This window comes from Strix aluco, chromosome 3 (genome assembly GCF_031877795.1).
Source record: "Strix aluco isolate bStrAlu1 chromosome 3, bStrAlu1.hap1, whole genome shotgun sequence".
NCBI classification, from domain to species: domain Eukaryota; kingdom Metazoa; phylum Chordata; class Aves; order Strigiformes; family Strigidae; genus Strix; species Strix aluco.
In genome coordinates this window covers 100,269,581-100,287,708 of record NC_133933.1, presented here as the reverse complement: position 1 = coordinate 100,287,708, position 18,128 = coordinate 100,269,581, and the positions used below count along the sequence as shown (strand labels likewise).

The 18,128-nt window shown below is 36.9% G+C and overlaps 1 protein-coding gene across 7 annotated transcripts in view; it reads left to right on the top strand.

The window, feature by feature from the left end:
- Window positions 1–18,128, top strand: part of ADGRB3 (adhesion G protein-coupled receptor B3) — a 482,454-nt gene that overhangs the window by 419,702 nt on the left and 44,624 nt on the right. For all 7 annotated transcript variants that reach the window (XM_074819823.1, XM_074819824.1, XM_074819825.1 and 4 more), the window contains 2 exons: window positions 16,427–16,577; window positions 17,140–17,209. In XM_074819823.1, coding sequence (XP_074675924.1) covers window positions 16,427–16,577; window positions 17,140–17,209 — 221 coding nt within the window. The remainder of the gene's footprint in view (window positions 1–16,426; window positions 16,578–17,139; window positions 17,210–18,128) is intronic.

Here is an 18,128-nt window from a genome sequence, read left to right as displayed (position 1 = left end):
AAAGTAGAATTCTAAGAAATGTGTCTAGCACATACAAGAAAGACTGGGCAATGATTCTTGTATCAAATTTGAGTGGAAAACTCAGTATTTCTGTTAACAGAAAATTAATCCTAAATTAATGTCCTGTTCATCAATTTGTTAAACTCCCATTGCTAGCTTTTACTGGCTACAAATAGCTTTTACTGGCTACAAATGTGTAATAAAACTGTAAGAGATATGTATCTCCAGCCAGCAATTTCAAGAATCCTACTTATTTTTTCAAGTCACAAAAAACCCATCAAAAAACATAAGCACATATACAAAGTAATTTTATAACAAGAGCACAGCAACTTTGTCCTTAATAAAGACTCTAGTGATTATGAAGGGACAGAAGAGTGATTTTACTGTTTTTCTTTTTCATTTTAGAAGAAGAGAATTTATATAATTGCCAGGAAGCTGCTATACAACAAAACAGCTGTAAAGAGCCAAATTTCTTGGCCTGACTTCCAGGAGCTATGTTACTAGATTTCGAATCAAGTAATTTAACCCAACTTTGCAGATAGTCACAGATTCAAAATAACCTGGGAGATCCTCCGTAGACTTGCTACTTCGCTTTTGATGACTCCAGGCATCTTGTTGAGGCTGTCTGCTTCAGTCAGGTAGATAACCAGAAAGCAAAATGACGATATCAACAATACATAGAGCTATTTTTATAGTGTCTGAATCAGTCTCTATGACAACATTTTTCAGCCTATTTAGATATTTTTTCACATCTCTCTCTCCACCTTCTTGCATTACTCTGTTGAGTGACAGATATTGATAGAAAGATAAACCATAATGTCCACATACAAACATCTGTGAGTTTGGAAGAGTAGGTGGTTGTTTACTTTATATTTGACCTTTTCCTTTAACAGACATTTCAAAGACATTCCACTAAACTTTCCTTTTCTTTGAGAAAAAGTTGCTAAGAAAAAAAGAAAGATGCATTCAACTTGAAATCCAATTACTCCAAATATGCATAGATATGTAATTTTTCCACTTCGAGTCTGAGTGTTTTGTGAGAGTGGTGTGTGTGTCATCATTACTGTTTTATAGTTGGAGGAAGGCAAGTACAGACAGTAAAAGAATAAGAATTACCCAAGGTCAGCCAGTCAGCTAACAGTTTCACTGACTGTTGTAGCAAATTTACAAATTTTCAGTACCTTATCAAGTGGTTTCTGATACTACACTTTATACCTAATCTCTCCTTATTGGAAGGTTTACATTTCTGGCTCATAATATCCTTGCATCTCTCCTGTTGCTGTATGAAAAATGCCCACAAACAAGCAGGAATTAGGACTACACCCTGAGAACTGTGGAACTGACTGCCCCAAAAGCCCATTAAATTCACCGAGTAAAAGAAACCTGTATGAACGTAGAGGAAATTTGTTTTTATAAAATCCTGTTCAGTTATATTAAATCAAAGTATTTCATGTAAGAACAATAGGTCCGAAACTTATGTTCTGTATTGGAGAGAAAAAAGATAAGGCTGAAAAGTGATGGCTATAATGAAGTGGGGATGATATTCCTGGGCAGTATAGGAGTGAAAGCAGCTGGTGCGGGTTTGGGCTACCTGCACAGGAGACTTTTACTGAGGATCTTGGACCTTTCTGGAAACAGACCAGCAGAGGAGTGCCTGTTCCTCACCACTATATAGATGAAAGGGTTTTTCTTCACACTGGCAGAATTCTTATCCCTCATGATTTGACCTGATTTTTAAAATCATCTGATATAATTTTGCTACTGCCAGCTTTAGAACATAAGAACAGCAGTATCGGATCAGCGAGCGATCTGTCTTATTCACTGTGCTGTCTACATTAACCAGGCATATAGGAACAGGAAAAGAATGATCCTATCTCTGATATGCCTTCCTGGCTCTTGGCAGTCAGAAATTTAAAAATTTTCTGAGCCAGGACTGCGTCCAAAACATCTAGCAGTTAGCCTGTTCTCTCTTTGGCTACCTTCAAATCCTAAAGCAGTGAGTTCCACATTTCAATTTTGTGATGTATCAATGATATAAAAATAATATGTTGAGCATCCTGGTTCTAACACTTAAATTTTTATTTGAATGCAAATCACATTATTTGTATCCTGAGCAGAGTTGTTTGTCTTTACAGTCCCTCACAATAACTGGAAGTAAATTTTAAAAAGCTCCACAGATGAGACTGATTCATGTGTATCCAACACTCAGACAAAATTGCAGATGATCGGCTGCATCCTGTTGGCTGTTATGTTTCATGCAAAAACCAGAGAGCTGTGATACTAGCCAAAGTGTCATCATTTCAGCTTCATCAGAATGTGCTTATATTTTTAAACACCAGCAATTTTCTGACAAATATTATAAACTCTGCAATTTCTTTAATTGAAAATTTAATATTAGATGGTTTGTGAATTAGAATAAGAAACTATAAGAGGAAGTTTTGAAATTTATATGGTGATAGTTTGTTGAGATCAATTGAGTAATTAGAATGAGTGTTTTCACCAAAAAAGCTTAAAAAACCCAAAACATTAGTAATTTCAACCAATGCTTTTGTGCTACATATAGACGGAAAGCTATCTTACAATCGGCCAACTAAATGTAGAATAAAATAGTCAAAAATATTCTTTAAAATTATTTTTAATGGCTAAAAATAGCAAAGTTATTTACAGGGGAGAGAAGGAGAGGGAAAAAAACCACCACAAAATATCTGCCTCATCTGGCTGAAGTTGATTCAACAGTAGTTCTGAAGTAATTAGTAGCAAGCACTTACCATAAAGCCGTCACAGCATTACCACTTTCAAGGGCTGAAAACAATTTATCTTTAGAAACTATGTGCCTAGCGTGGATTGAGAAGGTAATATTAATGAAGGAAAGAACCAGGAAATAGCGGCACACTTAAAGCTGACTAGAGCTAAAATCAATGACAAGAGGCAGTCAGAAACACATGAGTAATTTATTAAGCAATGATAGATTTGAGTAAGTAGCACTGCAAAATCAGTTCTTCTGATATGTGGGGTGAAGATAAATTAGCAGTTTTGTAAACTGAGCAGTTCTGTTTGCCCTTTAACTAATATATAAAACAAGCTTTCAAGAAATGCATTTGCTCTTTTCCTACCTGGCTTTCACTACTGTACTTATCCCCAAAGCTATATTAAATCTTCTGGGGTAAAGACACTACTAGAATTAAACTTCTGTCAAGGCATCACCCTGAGTGATTATGTTATTAGCAATCATGTATATCAGGTGTCCCAGAGTGCTCGGCTCTGTACCAACACTGAGGGAGAGAGCACTGGGGGCTCCTCTGTCATGGAAACTTCAGTTTGAGTCAAGCATAGAGCATATACAGTTCAAGACACCGAACTCAAAGCAATAAAGATGTAGTTTTATTTAAATCCATCCTCTGGTAGAATATATGTTCATTCACACAATGTTCTCATGCACTTCGTTAGGGAATACAAATCACCTTCTTACGAAGCATTAATATCTTTCCTATGCAAGTGCAAGTGGCCACTGTTCTGTTCTGAGTGGAGCAGAAGATTAAATAGCCCAGATAAATATGGGAATCTCAGGCCATCTTCTCCGATATGAAAAATGCACAGATACAAGAATAAAGTAAATTTTAAACAAGTGTTCATAATGGGAGCTTTGCATACTGCCTGCTTCCTCTTGATGCTGCTTATATGTCCACAGCCCAGAAATGAAGGTATGACCTTCTTCAAACTGATCATGTAGACTCCTGGTTCTCTTCTTCTCCCTGAAATAGCAAACTTTGAGACACTGTAACTCTTTTATTGCTGTAGGCATCTTTAATGGAAGCTCTTCAAATTCCTTGGTGAGCATTATCTAAGAGCATAGCTAAAGCCCACGTGGAGAAAGCTATCATGTTGCTAGGCACCAGTTTTCTCTGTAGTTTATCTTGCTGAAATCTCTGTGCAGTCTCTCCAGTGTTCCTCCACAAAATTTTTCCTTCCTCATTTGGAAACCTTTTTTTTCTCCAACAGGAGGCTAATGTTCTTAAACTCCCTAGGAGTTAAGCAAAGGTGAAAACAGTAGATATGAGGCCTTGCAGAGAGCTTTGGGGTCCTAACAAGACTCCTCATAGTGACTCCCATAGGAAGAATATATTTAGAAGAACCTTGGATATATTGGAAGAAGAACCTTGTGCTTGATGGTATCTGTGAGGAATCGGTGCTATCAAATAGTACTGATGTCCCAGCTCTCCCTCCAGATTGTGTTGACAGGAGTGGATTCACCTGACCTTACATCCCAAGTATGGAATAACTCAGCTAAATCTTTTCGTGGCTTCATGAGAAGAAACAGAAGGAAGTCAAATACAGGCAAGAAAGCCAGCACCAATAAAAAGACTGCTATTCTCCTTAATGAAGAAATCTAGCATGAAGTAATATGATACAGGAGTTTTTACTAGTTATAACTCATCCTGCTGCATCTGATCCCGCTATAAAATCATTTCATTCTTTATTCCTTTAAAGCACACAGGTTGTTACAGTGTTTCTCGTTAATAATCACAACTTCACAAATGTTTATAAACACACTAAAGGAATCATTGTGAAAGATTCCACACTGCTTTGTCATAAATATTACTTTGTCATTACCACAAACCTTTTATCCTACTGGTTTAACATAGCAGAGAAAGAGAACTGTATGAATGTGATACCTCACAGAATTTCCTCCTTACTGGAAGATAGTGCAAAGGTATAAGCAGCATAAGTGACTTCACACTTTATAAAAAAAATCTTGATATTTTGCTTTCTTGTGCAAGCAATGAGTAGAAGCTAATGTCAAAATATTAACTGAATGGAGAAATTTGCTTTTTTACCTATTGTTCTCCCTCCCATTTTTAGTCAATCTTCCATATACATGTGTGTTCACAACCTCTCTGGTTGTGGATACTGTTGCTTTTTTCTTATAGCTTCCATAAATTACCTAATTACCCATCATGGCAGTAACCATGGTATACAATGACCAGAACTGATGGTCAGACAGAGATGCAAAGTACCCTGAGGAACTGATTCCTTTGATTTCCTCAGTGTGCACATGCATCCACTGCTATACAATCTTTCTTCTATGCAGAATCACTGAGATTTCATTAATATCATTAGAAACCCCATAATTACTCAATGTTTTCCCCCTCCTGTATTTAGAGGAACTCTAAATTTATAGCCTAAGTTTTTTTAGCTATGTTTTGCATAAAAGAGCCCTCTGTTAGGAATTTCTTTCTTCCAGCTGAAATTTCATCCTGTAGATGGGTCAGTTTCATCGCCATTACACGGATCTCTACATGAAGTGAAGAGAAAGATGGATGGCCTCTGAAACAACTCATGGTTAATGCATTAAAGGCATTACAAATTAATATCATGACCATAAGAGGAATTAATGTGATTCATGATGCTGTTGTATAATAAGTTTGCATCAGCTGTGTTGTACATGAACTAGGGCACTGTCAGTTGCCCGAATTGGAGATTCTGCTCTTCACCCCTCACTCTGTGCTCACTTTCAGGTACACAGGTTGACATGTTCTGATACAGAGACGTAAAGCAATCTCCTCTGTCTTCTAGCTGCTGAAAAAATTGCTTTGCAATGCATAAGCTGTCTAAGCCTCTCTCTGCCTCCACTTGCTTTTCTAGTGTGACAATGTGTGCTCTGATTCTAAGGCTACAGGGAAAGAGTACATATTTCTGAAAAAAAAAAAACAGGCTTTCAATTAAATGAAACAGTAAAAACTGTTAAACCACATGCATACACATATGTATCACATTAACAACTTTCAGATGCATTTACATTAATTTTTTTTAAAGTGCCTGTCTGTGTATGTATGTCTGTATGGTATATGAACAGTACTTGATTCAAAAGCTGCTGGTCTCCTCTCTTCATAGGCATACAAGGACACACACACACACACACACTCCGCTCGGGTTCAGTGTTAGGTTTCTTTACTGGGTCTGGCTGGAATGGAGTTCATTTTCTTCACAGGACCCTGTATGGTGATGTGGTTTGTATTTCTGACTAAAACAGTGTTGTTAACACACTGATGTTTTAGCCATTGCTGAGCAGTGCTTACATAGCATCAAGACCTTCTCCATTTCTCACTGCCCTGCCAGCAAGTAGACTTGGAGTGGGCAAGAAATTGGGAAGGGACACAGTTGGGACAGCTGACCCCAACTGACCAAAGGGATATCCCATACCATATGACAACGTGCTCAGCAATACAACTGGTGGTGGTCTTTCAAAGGTAGCTGTTGCTTGGAGACTGGCTGGGCAACAGTCTGCTGGTGGGAGGTGGTGAGTGATTGCCTTTGCATCACTTGGTCCACACTTTTTTTCCTTCACTTATTAAACTGTCTATCTCGACCCACAAATTTTTCTCACTTTTTCTCTTCCAATTCTCTCCCCCATCTTGCTGGGGGGGGAGTGAGCAAGTGACTGGGTGGGTGCTTAGCTGCTGGCCGAGGTCAGCCCACCACATTTGCTCAAAACCACCACATGCTTTATTGGATAAGAGAACAAAGCCAAAGTGTTCTACACGCCGCTGTAGGTGGGCATGACCCCAAGCATTGGCATGAAGTCATCCATACTGTGGAAGCATTGGCATGCCTCCTGGCACAATTTTGTCCCACACTAACTAGCATTATCCCAGTCAATGCCCTGAGTTTGGGATAGTTGGAACTGGCAAGGGACCAGTGACAGCAGGCTGTTTGGATGTTGCCACCTTATTTTGGAGTACAATGAAATTTACTAATATAGACATTTGTTGTATCATTCCATCTGGCCGCAGGATGAGTGAATGCTTTCTAAACCATTTTGTTTGCAAGTACAAAGAGATGTAGCCATACTGTATCTTTAAAAAAATCTACTTTATCAGTTATTTTTGAAAAAAACCTGAAGTTATATGGTATAAGAAGATTTTGGATGACCACTGTAATGTAGATACTATCTCCCTTTCCTGGATTATTTCTATTTTGGTCTTAAACTACTTCTCTCAAAAGGGACTACTTCTCACTGTCTGCATACTGCTAATCCTAAAAGACACTGTCCTTTGAAGAAAACTGGACATGCTTGAAACTGAGGGTGCTCTTAGGGGCAAAATCATCCTTTTTCTGTTACCATTATTCTTATATAAAGACTTTTAAGACCCATGTATACAACTGTGATTAAAAAATAAATATAAAAAGAATAGGCGTAGGTGACATGTGGCAGTGTTGTAGTAGCATTGCAAAACTATTGCTTCAATGGTTCCAGTCAATTGTGTAAAGGGATGGAACTCTTACAGTTATGCAGAGAACAAATATTTGCTGACACCAATATCCCAGACAAGATGGACTGTTTTCATATGGCAGGATTATAATCATTATAGTCAGACTAAATGAAAGGCAACTACAGGCTTTGTTGTTAAATTTCTCATTCTAGTCATCGTTTTGATTGCTTTGGAAACTCCCTCATATTACAGCAATTTTATTGTTAGCAAATGAGATCAAAACTTAAAATACAGCAAACAGATGATCTGATTTACGAGTAGAGATACTCAAGTGACAGCCACATTTTCCTAAAAGAAAAAATTCACTGACAGCAAGTTTTTACCCATGTAGCACTGAGGGAAAACCCAAGGCATTATTTTCTATCTACTCAGTCAGGACTTTTCCTGGTAATTTTTCCATCAGGACATCAGTTTTCACTGGCTGCACTTGGATTCTCCTATAGGAATTTGAAGTCTCACATATCAGGCTCCACTGTCTTGAACATATCAGTATCTATTCTGTTACCCTTTTACGTTATGCTATCTCTTCAAGGAACCTTCTTCAGTTCCTTGCCTTTGTCAGTGCCCAGACACCTCCTCCTCTTTTTCTCAGAACTCCATAGGGAGCTCCCTCTCAACTGTGCTCTGAACTACTCTTTTTTTTAGCTGCAGTCACTGCTGACTCATGTGTAACCCTTGTGCTTAGCTCAGCCACCCTTTCATTATCAATCCTGGCTCATTGCCCCTAGCTACTCATGCAGCCCCCACAGTGAACTTTTAGATAAATTAAATTTAGGAAGACTCAGGACCTTTGGAATTGCTCATCACTCTAATTGACTGTTGGCTCTTGTATCCTTCATTCTTCTCCAAACAGGTATAGCCATTAGTATGCTAATGCAGCCAAATATTTCTACTTGCAACAACCCAAAGAGAGATCTAAAAATCTGCATATCTTTATGTACTACATTGAAATAAGCATATAGCACACTGTTGTATGTTATAGCCAAACAGCTTTTGCTTCATTGTTAATGCAGTTGTCTCATTATTATATCTCTTCAAACCTGCCAAGAGCATTTGTCTTCATTTAAGAGAGCACACTGCACATTCCATATTTTAAAATTAAACCAATATGGAATTTTCAGAGTCTAAAAACAGTTCCTGAAAAACAACCGTCCTGGAAACCGAAGTGTAATAACATCAGTGAAGCTTGATTATTATTTATCCATAATCTCCACCTTAGTTTGCATAGTTCCCAAGTAAAGAGAATTGTTTCTGACAGCCCAGTAGAACCACTCTGACAGCCAGCATGCTTTCTCTTTTATTGTATGAGTCACAGCCGTTTACAGAGACTTTTCAGGCCAAATTGCACTTTCATCGGTATCAATCCAGTACCTTATGTTCACACTGCACCTTCAGTTCTGCTTCTGTAATACTTTTACCCTCAGTGATATGCAAGAACATAATAACTTCAATTTTTCAATGGTTTTCAGAGACCAGGTTGATTTTTTTCTTGCCCATCAATTCAAAAAAACAAATTATATTTTATCCACAAATCTATATTTTATCCATCTTTAAATATGAAACCTTTCAGACTTGGTAATGCAAAACCTCAAAAAGCTATTTTTATAGAGTTAATTTTTCAGGATAGCATCACCTTCAATTTAATTTTTTCATTGTCATTCCTCAGTAGCTCAGTAATCAAGAAGCTGTTTTAACAACGCATTCCAGTGATTTCTAATTTTTTGACTGAACTGAGCATGATCACTTTACACCCAAAAGGGTTGATTTAAAAAAAAAAAAAAAAACAACAAATAAAACAAAAAGAAGAGAACTAGGAAAGGGTGTTCTCTGGCACAGTGAACTTACAAGGCAGTGATAGCAATTTGAGATTCATTGGTCAGGAAGAAGTTGAAAAACTTGTATTTAAATTGATTTTATGCTTCAGACTTTTAAAAGGCTTATTTCCTTTTATGTCTGCCTGAAAACCTGCTGTTCTGAGCTTCGTAAACTTCACAACAAATTCATGTGAGGACATAGTTAAAATACTAAGTTATTTTGTCCTGACAGAGTTGATATTTATCTTGTTTAAAGTGTTTAACATCAAAGTCAACAGAATAAATTCATGATGTGAAGTAAGCCTTATTCACTTACCAGAGAAATATTCATCTTATACTTTGTAAACGTTTTAAATATTTAGGATAAGAAGCAAGATCACGAGCCTCTGCTGATGGAACCTTTCATCCTTTATTCTATAGATGCAACACCCAATATAAAGCCCATTTAAATCAATGGGAGTCTTTCCATGAACTTTTGAATTAATCCTGTAAACAATTAGAAGATCCCATTCCTTCATATCCTGCCTACCCAGAAAAATATACATGTTCACAGCACAAAGGCAAAAAGGGAAGAGCTTCCCTTGCCAGGTTTTGTAATCGAAGAAATTAAATTGCCTCTGAGTAACCTATTCTATAATATTGCTTGTGCTGAGCTCATTTGCTTGAATATAACCTAGCAATAACAATCCAAACCAGGAAGTCTAAAATGAGTATGAGCATAAGGAAACTGTATGAGGAACTGTCTTCCAACTGGCTTTCAGTTTACAGTAGGCATGCCACCAAGAAAGCAATTCTGAGTTAACACATTACAAACCTGTGCATTGCACTGACAATCTCCAGAGAATGCTGTAAACAACACAATGAATTTTACTCTCTGATATGTTAGTAATAGCTGAGCATATTATGAATTATCCAGCTGGACTTCTTGCCTCTATCCCATCCAAAACGAGCCACAAATATTTCTGTAGCCCCAAGGCAAATTAGCACAACACAGCTTACATCTATTAAAACTGAGCCCTCCAGGGCAGAAGGATGGTTGTGTGCAAGCTGACCATCAGGCAGGGTTCCTGGCCCAGGCTCTCCTTCAATCTGTGTGTGGGCCTGGACTGGGAGAGCAATTTTTGGCCCAGGTCAAAACTGTGCCAAGGAATTCACTGACAATTTAGCAGCATGGATCACATGCCAGTGCATGAAGGATGCCTTTACTGTTACTAGTGTTGACAGATCCTGCCATATGACAGAGCAAGGAAGGTTTGCATATGCAGCGTGCAACTTTCATGAATTCTTTTTCATCCCAAAAATAAACAGCCTATCCCTTCACATCTAGTTGATTGATAGAATCATTATAAGGACTGGAGAAGAATAGTGGCTAGCAGAGGAATTAGTTTGGATAAAAACCAGCAGTTATCTATAGACATAACTGAGGGATGCTGAAGTATAACTATATGGTATCAAATTTAAATGCAGAGGTTATTGATATGAGTGATAGAGGTGACAACTATCAAAGAAGAAGTTTGAAGAAAACTAACTGCAAAGGCCAGAAGCTAAAAAGAAGACTCTATACTTTTAGTGGATCAGACACGAACAGCATCTCTATTGCTGGACTCTGCACCTGTGAAAAAATGGGAGACATTCTGACTGTTCTTCATAAGTGTCAATAAAGGCTGTGAATGCTTTACTCACAGAGAGGTAATTTTCATAAATACCTTTGAGGTAAACGTTGGAAAAAGAGGAGCAGGAATTGAATCTGTCAGTAAAGCATCTAGAGAAACTTTAGGTGAAAATAAGACAGATATTTAAAGTGTGTCTGGAAAGTGCAAATGTGGAGAAAGCTTACTCTTTATAAGTTTTCTTTCAGTCACACTTAAAGCATTGCCTAGGATCACTGGGGTTATACTGTCAGATAAGAGGACAGACGCCAGAAGAGAAGACAAGGTATGACAGACAAATAAACCTTAAATCAAAATAGCTGAACAAATTCTACTGCACCCTGAGACTGGGCACATGTAGTGGCCCCAAAGTTGAGCAACTATTGTGATTTGCACATGATGCAAAAAAAAAAAATATCAAAACTTGATACTGAAAATATTTTCCTGTGGCATTGCAGTGCTGTTGATATAGATGTCCTTTGTGAGACTGTAGTTGTAAACTAAACCAAAGGAACGACAGAAACAGCTGGGCCATTTGCAACCAGATTACAAGCTATTTATCAGAACCTAGAAAGGCATCTTGATAGTTGTGGGCAAACAAAAATGATTGAGTAGAAGAACAAAAAATTGAGTGTCCTTAGTTATTGCTCATTATCTTTGTGGGGGAGATCACATAACTACTCAAAACCCACCGTTGTTTCACTGAAAAATTAGCTTGCTCTAAAAATCCCAGTAAAGATTACCATTCACAGTCTTATACCACATATAGAATCCTGCAGTATAATAATTAACTGTGCCTATCTCTTCACATAAATGCTCATGAAGTCAAATGCTAATTATTTTGGGTTATCATGTCAGATATCAGAACACAGTATAATGAAATTAAACGACTTGAGCCTTCAACTTTTAAGGACATTGGAGAAGATTTTTAGAAGATCTGCAAGTTTGTCTATAAATTAATTAAAATAAATAATTTCATAGCTGTTGGTTTAAAATACGAATAATATTATTTATTATTTTAGAACAATTCCTTCCACTATAGTGCTATTTTCAGTATGGGTATCAGATATCCTGAATTCTTTGCTTCAACAAGTTGTGTTAGCAGTACTCAAGCCTGTAAAAGAAAAGAACATGGGATTTTTTAAATTAAATGGTACCTTCAAAGCTTTATGGTGCCAGTAATATTAATGATCCTGAAAGGGAAACCTGAAAGTCTACAGCTATGATTTCTCAAGCATTTAAGATCCTGACAGTTTCAAATGTGTTTGAACTGAAGAGACAGCCTTCCTTGACATGTTTTTTTGTCATTAAAAATCTGTCCCCCTTTCAGAAAAACACTCCTGAGATGCAAGCTCTTACTGCTTTGTCCCACAGACTCTGAAATCCAGCTACTATTTCATGGCAGCTTACTCTAGAAATTGGTATTTAATCTGGAATACAGTATTTTCTGACCAGTATACTGTATCCCTGTATTCTGAGAGTGTCTGCTTTCCTGAGATGAAGGTACTGTATTGTAGAAATCAGTTTAAAAATAAATCATACTAAAAAAGCAAAGAATAATAAGCAGTATGGTCCTTTATGAATTTATAATTTAAAGAAGGAAAAGATTAACTGGTTTGTAGTTGAGGACTTGAGAGTCACAAAAAGACAATAAAATATATCAGTTTTGACATAGAATTATACTTCTGCTCTTTACTATGTCCTTTGCATTCTTTTTGTTTTGATGTTCTTTGTTTCATTTATTCTTTACTGTGGTCTTTAAGTGCTCTTTGTGTATTCAGTGCATGGTCAGAACTTCATAAGAATAAAATTAGTATCCATTTAATTTATCTCCTTAGGTTTACCTCCTCAGAGCTAAATCCAGGGCAAGATTTTTTTTAATCTCCAAGAAATTTTATTATTTAAATGATTTTCTACCAGCTTTCATTTGTACTTCATGACATAATCCAGCTGAGTGAATTTTAGCCCTATTCATTTTGTTATCACCAATACAATATTTTTATGTTCCTTTTCCAGTAGCTTTGATTCTTGTACTATTTATAAGAACCCAGAGACGGGCAACTAGTTTGCTGAAGGAAAAATAACCTTATTTCGGGGCAAGAAGACAACCCTCTTTCTTTGTGTGGAAGACCTGTTCACACTGCTATTAAAAAAACTGTTCTATTAAAAAAAAACAAACAACCACTAGATGCTCCAAAAATAATGATAAATTATTATTTTGCATTTGCATTTATAACCTATTTTTTGTAGGTCATAAAAAGGGATAGATGTTCTCTATATTATTCATCATTATTACATTTTAAAAATGAATCATTAGAATAAGTAGCTTTAAGTTTGCACTGTTTTTTACGTTTCTCAGCTGTGCTTATTCGGAGTGGATGTCTTACAAGAATGAAAGAAGGAAATAATTTGATAGCTGATGTGAGCTCTTGCTTGCAATAGTATATTGTTTATTAAAAAGGGATGAATGGTCTTACTTAGATATTCAAGTTAGCTAAACACTTGAGGCTCAATTAAAGCTCCTGAAATTGTGCATTCTGAGGACAGAAAAGCTCCCTTTCCCCACTTGTAATTAGAATTAAATATGGGCTGCTGAGAACAACAGCAATGGGAGGAAGAGGAGGTTAGAATAGCAGAGTTGACTTAATTTCAGAAGCTTGAAGAAATAGTGAATAAATTAGGCTGTTAAAATTAATTTTCTGGCAAGTTGACAGATGCTCAGCACAGGTAATTAGTTCAGTGAATTTTAATAAACTAGAATTAGAAATAAATAAGAAGAATCTCCTTCTCAAGCAGTGGGGAAGATGAGTACCACTATCTCTTGGTGCAGACAGGTTGACACACTGCGACTTTCTGTGAGTGATGGGCCACAAAGTTTTAGTGATGCTGCTGCATGTGCAGCGAGGTGAGGAGAGGTGGTGGCCCCTTGGCAAGGGAAAAGAGGAGAGGGAGAAGGAGAAATTGGAGCAGATCATGACCTGGTGAGAAAGAAAAAAGTACTAATAAAGTGCTTGCTAAAATTATGGCCTGGCTAGATACTCAATGCCCCATTTAATAACAGCCTTTAGTGAAAATGAACTTTTGTTCATATTTGGAAATAGACTTCCCAGATATAGTCCTTTCCCTGATAGGACAGCATTGTTTGTTTATTTGATTATCAAAGGGGAAGAAAACAGAAGTACATAAAAGCCAGATTTCCAGGCAGGTATTTCTCAACCATGCTGAGCCCATGGCTATAAATGGGAGAGGGGAGTTTCATTTGTTAGGACTACTTCTCTGGCTGGGGAAGGAGGGAGACTGAGTTGACTTCAAGCACTGTCTGCACATGATTCTGTCATCACAATCCCACAGTGGTTGTTAGATGATGTTTTGAGGCTGATTTGCATCTTTCTGATGGCATGTGATGCAGATACACGGTTATATCAGTGATACAGACTTACCATCGGTGTTCATTAAAGACGCCTGTCTGCCATTCAGAAGAGTTAGTTATAATCAGCAGTCATATATTCCAGCTAAAGCACAGATCGCTTCTAATAAAACTTGCTTCTGTCTTCTCATTTTGTGATCAACATGATCATTAACATTTTCATCACAGTTCTTTCTACCACAACAGACATGTCCACATTTGTCTCAGATTAGCATCATCTTTCTTTCAATGCAGTGGATAAATTATGAACTAAATCCTACAGTCCATACTCACCCATAAATTAGCAATGTTTTCACCAAAAAGATCAGAATTTGTTTGTATTTGCATTATTTATAAGGGAAATAATATATTCACTTTTTTTCAGGGTAATACCATGTTTTACCTGTACAGTTTCTCCCTAAAAGCTTCTGTACTATCCTGCAAAAGTCATTTTAGTGTCAAATTCTCATTCCAACAGAATATGCTATCTTTTACAAAAATATTGATAGGAAACCAAATTAAAGCTGCATAATAGGAATTCATAACATATGAGCCAGCTAGTAAAAGAAAGGACATTTCTGTATCTTCTCTTATATTTATTGTGTGTTTCACTGCGTAACTTTCATTTTAAATTTATTTTTTGTATATCAGTCAGGCTTTTACAGGATGCATTTTATGAATCCACATACTTTAGGGACATCTAAACATAGGAATTAATGGCAAAATCTAGGATGAAATGACTAGTGCATTTTCAGGATCTGCTGGTTTTTTCCAGTTTACATTCCTCACTTTTTAAAAATAAACAACAGTTATTTTGCATATAACTATATAGAACCCCTTTCCCCCTGATTTAAATAGACAATTTGACCCAGGATTAAAAAACAAGGTGTTTGTCACATCTGTAAATTCATAGCAGGAAATCATTAAGTTTTGACTCTTCAAGTGCATAACTTCGAAAGTTCAGAGGTTGATAGTAGCTAATTCTAATATCAGCTGGTATCAGCTATCAGCTATGTATTTCAGATAACTATTGGAGTGAACCAACACAACTGATTTCAGATAAGAATCTGGGAAAATTAACACAATAGAAAATTCAAAACAAAAGGACGTGAAAGTAATTAGAAATATAAAATCAACTAAAAACCATGCATGGTGTCATATACAGCTTATTCACAAATTTTTGTAGTTACCAGTAACGATATATACAACCATCTATATATAATTAAACCATCTATATATAATTAGGAACTTGCATATTTGCTCCCTAAATAATTTGCTGAACTGGGATTATAGTAAAAAAAAATTGACTAGCCTTTTTTTTACATGTGTGTTAAATAACGATTGGATGTGTATGCCGCATAAAGAAATAATCATCAAAATAATATCTACATTTCTCAAGCATGATCTTGCATTGTTAATATTGGGGGTGTGAATTATTTTTTTTTTTACCTTGATATAATTTTGACACTTCAAATTTTGATAAAGATAAATTGTGATAAGGATATTCTTAACTTTACTGGTGTGGTTTTGGTTCTGGGGTACAACGGACACTGCATTTTGTAGCCTTCAACAGGCTTTTTAAGCAGCACAGTGGAGGGTAGATCACAATTTATGTGAAGAAGCTCATTTATATAAGCTACAATGTGAAGTTTAGCTAAGGGCTACAGTGACAAAAGAAAGCTGCTTTTCAGTTGACTGACACCCATAAAAACAATATCCAGGGTAATTGTTAATGCTATGATACTTAAACCTGACTAAAAAGATCTCCAGTAGTATATTCCAATAGGTTAACGTTCTATAAGATTTAAATAAAAAAATCGAATAAATCAAACAATCTATTGCCTCAAATTCAGATTTACTGTAGGATCTTTCTGCGTGGAGGAAAAGAAAATGTAACTGACAATTAGGAACATTTGTATCCCCACATTTTCCTTATTCAGCTCTGTGACATTTTGTAATCAGTAATTTTGTAACTTGCTTACGACAGTGGCCTTATGATGGTTCCCTGGTCAAAGTAAATGTGTACAGAAAAATCTAGTGGCATGATGTATTTTGTGTTCTTTGACCCTGCTCAGCACTCAGTGTTTGGGAAAACAGTCAAAACTTCTTCTGCCTAATCCCCGGCAACACCTCTCTTTCTTTTTCTCTTTGTGGCCACCACATCATAAAGGGGGAGTTGATGCTAAGTATAAAGGTCAAGATAATAGACTATGACAACTCTTTGAATTGAAAAGAGAAATGAGTGTCCCTAAGTATTCAGCATGAGCTTCTCTTTGCTCCCTGCAGGGCATCTGCACCACAACCACCGCATTTTTACACTTCTTCTTCTTAGCTTCATTCTGTTGGGTTTTGACAGAAGCGTGGCAGTCATATATGGCTGTTACTGGAAAAATTAGGACACGGCTCATAAGGAAACGTTTCCTGTGCCTTGGATGGGGTAAGTCTGTAAAAATCATTTCCTCAGAATCATTGAAATGAAACATTTAATGCAGAGACAATGTCAAGAATATCATCATTTCCTTCAGTAAACCTGAAAGATAGTAGACATCACATTACTAAAAAGAAAACTAGGTTAGGAGCCTTTCTACTTTATCTGAAGCTCAAACTATGCTGGGGTATATTTTAACATTCTTTTATAAATGTGTTTTAACAAAATTTTAGAAGATTTTCAGCAGTGTAGTATGAAGAAATCAAAATAAAACAAGAAAAAACATTCACTGAATATTCATGAAGCCTCTTCCTAGTTCACTTTAAGACCTGTCAAATGTACCAGTAATTTAGCTACATCAAAGTGGTACACCGTGGGCAGAAAACAGTGTTCTCCTCCCTACCAGTGCTTCAGAAAAACAAATCCTGCAATAGCACTGTGTTTCATTAAATGATTCGTTCCATGTAAAATTGGCCATTTTACATTAGCTTGCTCTGTCATTTTTTGTCCAGGCAGAATAACAATTTTTTACTCAGCATCTAATGGTTATTACTGGTTTGGTTTTTTTCAGGTTTACCAGCACTAGTGGTTGCAATATCAATAGGCTTTACCAAGACAAAAGGATATGGAACAGCCCACTAGTAAGTCAATCTGAAATGATAAGTTATGGTTTTAATTAACATGACTGTCATACCCATCAGGAACTACATAGCATAGTCTAAAGGCTCTACAGGTATCTATTCACACTTGGAACTGCCCCAAGAGTCACTGCGTGGTCCACAAAAGAACAAAGAGAAAACCATATGCCAGTGTTGGACTGAGCTAAGTAAAACACCAGGGATCCTGGATTTCTTGTGAGGTTTCTGAAGTAGCAAGCCTTTTAGAAACACTGAGGGTTAGGTCCATTTAGACACCTGACATTTAAATACATTTACCATAGAGAATGTTAAATGTAATGGCTAGTATTTGCCATTACATTTAAACATACATACATCTAAACATGTCTAAAACTACTGGCAAGAGTCTCTTTGGCACCCAGGTTTCTGCCCACCAAGCATGTACCTCAGCTTTAATGCCCCTGAGCTGTTTGGAGCCAAAGCCCTGCAGAAATCTCAAAACAGCTTTCCCATCCATCCCCTCTCTCCTGGAGTGCCTGATCCAGCCCATTTCCTGGGCTGGGCTGTACTTGAGAGACAGCGAGGAGGAGATCTGTATACTTCATTTACATTTTATTAATATAGTTCCTGTTTAGCCACCTGACTGTTTCAGTGCATACTTAGCACCCTGAAAAATTCACTCTGCAGTGAGGCTGCCCTTTGGTTGTCTCCTGCTGAAGAATAAGCTTGTGCTGAGTGTCCCTCCTGCCAGCAGAGTGCTCCAACCATTGAGACGTTATACATGCAAGAGTGAGTTTCCTTCAGTCGTCCTGTTGGAAGCTCTCCTCACGTTGTCTAAGAAATTTAGTATGCATCTGGACAGAAGGAGAGGAAATATGACTCTGTAGCCTCGTAATGAGGGCATTCATCACAGATATGGATGAGTTAGGTCAAGTCCTCACTT